The sequence below is a fragment of the Anarrhichthys ocellatus genome, unplaced genomic scaffold, assembly GCF_004355925.1.
Source record: "Anarrhichthys ocellatus isolate YVR2014 unplaced genomic scaffold, GSC_Weel_1.0 scaffold1, whole genome shotgun sequence".
Taxonomy (NCBI): Eukaryota; Metazoa; Chordata; class Actinopteri; order Perciformes; family Anarhichadidae; genus Anarrhichthys; species Anarrhichthys ocellatus.
Window position 1 is genome coordinate 11716277 of NW_022280031.1, and position 5000 is coordinate 11721276.

A 5000-nucleotide genomic window follows, 5' to 3' on the forward strand; every position below is an offset into this window, starting at 1 on the left:
TGGGTGAGGGGAGGAGGTGGCACAGAGATTGCACGGGGGCTAGAGAGAATTGCACGGGGGCTAGAGAGAATGCCAATAGATTTTCAGAGGGGTGTAGAGTGCAGCAAAGAACTTCATTTCTTGGCTCCAGTTAGTGTGAGGTGAAGTTGTGAATTACTGCTGGATATTAATATCCCCCAAAGGAGTCCTGGAAAATCTATTCTTACTGCCCATGCATACAGAAAGAAATGCATGGGCAAGAGTATCAGGAACAAGTTTCGGTCATTGTAAAAAAAATATATAAAATAAATAAAGCTTTTTTTAACAGCATCTAGAGACGCTGCACTCCGATATTTAAGTACTGTTTAATACTTCAATTTTTGGTGACCGTCAGCAGATAGTAGCCTAAGGGAGTTTAAAATATCTGCAGATGATTCTGACAATATGTATTGAGACTGCAGACTCTTCGATGTCAAACGGAATACTTTGTGTTATAAGCCTGTAGATTAAAAAAAAAGGTCCTTTCAGAACTACTCTGAAACAAACAGTGGTTAAGCTCTGCCTACTTTCTTTCCTTTGAACACACACACACACACACACACACACACACACACAGAGAACTGTACCTTTCTTAGTGTAATAAAAACCGTTGGGCTTCATTCTCCCAGCGCACCAATACTGTTTGTCTATTTTCTCGCTCTGCTAGGCCAGATAAAAACTCCTTCTGCCCACGCTCCCCACCACCTTCTTTCCACTCGTAACTTTCACTGCTTGTTTGGCTCCTCTCTTTCATTAAAGAAAGCCGTCTCACCCCGGCGCCCCTTTTCATTTGCAGTCCAAACAGTAAGATAAAAAAAAAAACCTGTAATGGCCACTGCGTATTTCCCGCATGTCAATTTCCCAACCAATCAATAGCAGGCGGGCAATGGCAGGAAGGATGGAGATGAGATGGGCGGGGTGCGCTGGAACTGTCTCATTACTAACTAGCACAGGATTCATGAAAGGATTAAGAAGGTCACTTAATGTCAACCCCAGCTTCGCTGTGCAATTTGCACATCAAGATTGAATTGGTTACGATTAGATGGTAACACGGGGCACGTTGTTGCCAAGTGAAACGGGGGGGGGGGGGGGGTTCAGGTAACACGCCAAATCTTACAGTAGGAGAGACCTTTCTTTACCAATTGTTTTTGTATTGTTTATTACATTCTGAGAGCAGTTTCATTTCTTTCATGCTTCATAAATTATGCAGAGATACGAAAAAGATCTATATCTAATCCAAATCAGTGAATTACATCTTTCCTAAGAGATGCACATGAAATAAACATGTTGCAAGAAAACCACAAAAGGCATCCGAGAGGCAGACTTCCTCATTACTGGTTGTAAAAGAAAACAGTGTGTGTGTTACGAAGAGTCCAACAATTTTAATAGGCTTTGGAGGTGTAAATGGATGGTAATAAGATCTGATGCCCTGGGTCTCCTGTTGGAATTAATGGGCATCTGCTGGAGCTCACAGTTCGACTTGGACCACGCACTGCTTTGTTTAAGAGTTGTTCATCGGAGGATGAAAACTTTGAGCTGTTCTGAAGAGAGGCCGTCTCGTAGTTACAGTATCTCCTATTAAGCTTTTTACGAACGGAAATCTGACATTATGCAAGAACAAATTGGCTCAACTTTTGGAACAACAATTTTTAAAAATAACGCTCCGCAGCACCACTGTTACAAATTGCTTCTCGGCAATTGATATTTTAGCGCACACACACACACACACACACACACACACACACACACACAGGTTAATTACCATTCTGTTTAAAGGGTGTAAGAAAGAAGTTAATTGTAATTCGTTTTAAGGAAAGTCTAATGCTTGCACTCAGCGATTCATCCCCGTCCTCAAAACTCCTCTCCCTTCTTTCGTCTTTCTCCCTGTTTCCATTTCTATCCATCTCAACCTGATATAACTTTCCCCCCCGCTTCCCATTCCTCACTTTATCCAATGCCCTCTCACTTCACTCACCCCTCACTCATCCTCAAACACACTTTTTAACATCTCTCCCTCACTCTTGCTTTCTCTGTCTCATTACTGTGGCAGAGAGAGAAGGGAGGGCAGTGTGTGCATCCAGAAGTCTGTTCAATTACACCTGCTGCAGGGTCCCTGCTAGGCCGACTAATGGAACACAGCATGTCTCCTGACAGGCTGGCCACAGCGCTAGCTAGCCCCAGTAAAAAGCTCCATTTAGCCGCTCACAGCTCGAAAAGTTAGCTCGACTAAGAAAACGCATCATTTAGCCTCCACCACTGCAGCAACTGCAAAACCCAGGAAAAGCTTCTGGGTTTCAAAATGTTATAACTGTGCTATATTTATAGATTTTGTTATTGTTAACATGTCTTCACAACTAGAGGGAAAAAACATCAATTGCCTTAAAAGGTCAGATAGAATCCTTCCTAATGTCTCTCACATGGAAAGAGTAGCCCGCCCACACTCAGACTTCTCTGTAGTAGGGAAACGTAGCCCTGAAAGAAAAAGCTATATTCAGAATTTCAAACCAGCACAGAAAGAAGTGCTGCCTGGATCCTTCAAGAGCTTAACTGTGCTGTTTTTCATCATCGTTCAATGAGCAATATTAATCTTTTGGCTGACATTGAATCTAACCACCCGGGCTGTTCTTCACAGAACTAATTCTACTTTTTTATTTTGCTTTAGTCCCGCTGCTTATCCAGCATATAGGAAATAATGCTTCACTTACCTAAAAGCTATTACAATACACAGGAAATCTTTATTAATTGCTTAATTGATGCGTTACCTGGCCTCAGGGGTCTTTTGGATCACAGATACTGAGGTGGGCTTACTCGGGCTGGACTTAGCAGGAGATGTGGCCGCGTCCTGTCTGGACCGCTCTAAGGCCTCTGTTGAGAGATGTTAGATAAGAGTGTTGTATCAGAAACAAGACCAGCAAGGCTGAGAGCAATGCAGGCAAGACATTGTTTTAAATTACCATGATGCTATACAGTTCCTCCATCTAAGTTTTGCATGCATATGAATGTACTAAAATAAAAAAATCAATTAAATCAAACTCTTGACAGGCACAAGTATGATGTTTTGAGCCAGGATGTTCCTCTGTGTTTAGTCCAGTCAGCATTTAATTATCTCTGATTGAAAATACAAGCTTACCAGCGCCAGTCTCCAGAGGAGCAGGTGCAGTTTGTGACCGTTTTCCACGCAAACTCTGTCCTGCAGGATGTACCTCTGCATCTTCACACACACTGTGGACCAAAGACAAAATATATTAAGCTGTCTTGTGTGTGTGTGTGTGTGTGTGTGTGTGTGTGTGTGGTTTACCTGGGGGGTAAATCTTGGTGGGACGCATTCGCCGCCTGTGGGTCTCCATTTCTAGTGCTTGAGCTGCCGAGATCAGACTGAGCCGCTTGTTGAAACCTAACAATAATACGAGATATCGTATCAGCTTGTGACGCTCAACATTAGCGAGCAATGTTACCAGACACGGTTCGCTTCTCTCTGGCTTCTGTGTACTACCTGCTGTAATCGAGACGCGACTGACGCAGCTCCTGATTCTGCCTGTTGAGCCTCTCCTCCTGCTCAGCCAGCCGCGCGTGCAGCCTCTCCCTCTCCGTCTCCAACTGCATCTTCTGCAGCAGCAGTTGGTGCCTTTTCTCCTCCCAGTCCTCGTGACCCAGCAGAGGCCTGGTCAGGGCTTCATTGGCCTCTGAGCCATTGGCACTCCTACCGTGGAGCCTGTGTGTAAATGCACATTTCATTAACTTCATATCCTTACATTCTTAATGTTCGTGTCTTCATGAAATGCTAAATTCGATTAAAAAACGACAGGAAACTAATGTAATCATGTGGTTTAATAGGGAAAAGGTTCATGACTGTATAGGGTACTACTGTACCTTTCGCACTCATGCCGGTTAAAGGTGTCATGGTGGCCATTCTCCATGCCTGAGCCGCCGCCTTGACCGCTGCCCAGGCAGGGCTTCCATCTGTGGTGGGACTCCCTGCACTCCCTTTTCTGAATGCTATGCTGTTTGATCGGCCCATCAGTTGGACTGAACTCACTATCACAGGAAAGAGAGGCATGATTGCTAAGGGTTTGTATTGCTCCTCTTCCTCCTCCTCCACCACCACTACTGTGCACTTGAGGCTGTTGTGCTCGAGTAGCAGCCAGGCTGAGGTATGAGCCATCAAAGAGTGAGCCATTAGCTCTGCTAGTAGATGTTCTGCTGGGGGCTTCCTCGCTGCCGAGCACCTGGACAGAGAACAAAGAGGACAATAAATGCATTTTGGCCAATTTACGAAGCCTCTGAAAAATTCATAGAGTATTTCAGCCAAAAACGTAAGATTGCTCCATAAAACCTTAATGTAGAGCTGGGCTACAAGCCAAAACTTACCAATACTGAATAAGGACTCACTAACCAACCTAATTAACTCGTGTTTACGTGCAGTAAAAGCTTTCCCTGTGTGCTTGTTCCACAGGAGCTCACATATCACCTTCACTTTATGCGGTGACCTGAAGCATTTTTTTGCCTTTACTTTCTTTCATTATACGCTCGTATGTAGCGATTGTGTACTGGGCTCTGAGTGCTGCCATAACACAGGTTGACGTACACAGCAGTACAGTCCCTGAACACATCCTGTGTAGACACTAGGATTCAAGCTGCTACTGCTCTAGTCTGCCAATGGTCTGCTTTCACTTTGTAGCTTCATGGACATGGTAGTAGGTTTGCGTTGGCTTTACAGCAGCATAAATGCAAATCATCCTTCAAAACCTGTAAACTGGACAGTGGCCACAAGATTAAGAGAACAATTTCTAACTGAGCACAACTGGCAGGTAAGCCAAGGTCAGGAACATTAGGAGATAAACATAAGGAGGAAAGTCCATCTTGTCGTTGACTGGAGAAGAGACTGTGACTAATTTGCCGAGGGTCAGAGAGCAGGCAAACACACATTATTCAGAGCCACCGCGGGACAATGAGGTTGGCCAAGTCATCTATTCTTACAGTGG

General features: G+C 44.3%; 1 protein-coding gene across 1 annotated transcript in view; it reads right to left on the reverse strand.

Annotated features, from left to right (window-relative positions):
* The window catches only part of kiaa1328 (KIAA1328 ortholog), a 15193-nt gene that overhangs the window by 2861 nt on the left and 7332 nt on the right, over window positions 1-5000 (reverse strand). The window contains exons 7-11 of the mRNA XM_031849186.1: window positions 3889-4244; window positions 3512-3730; window positions 3317-3412; window positions 3149-3240; window positions 2781-2883 (exon numbers count right to left, since the gene is read on the reverse strand). Coding sequence (XP_031705046.1) covers window positions 2781-2883; window positions 3149-3240; window positions 3317-3412; window positions 3512-3730; window positions 3889-4244 — 866 coding nt within the window. The remainder of the gene's footprint in view (window positions 1-2780; window positions 2884-3148; window positions 3241-3316; window positions 3413-3511; window positions 3731-3888; window positions 4245-5000) is intronic.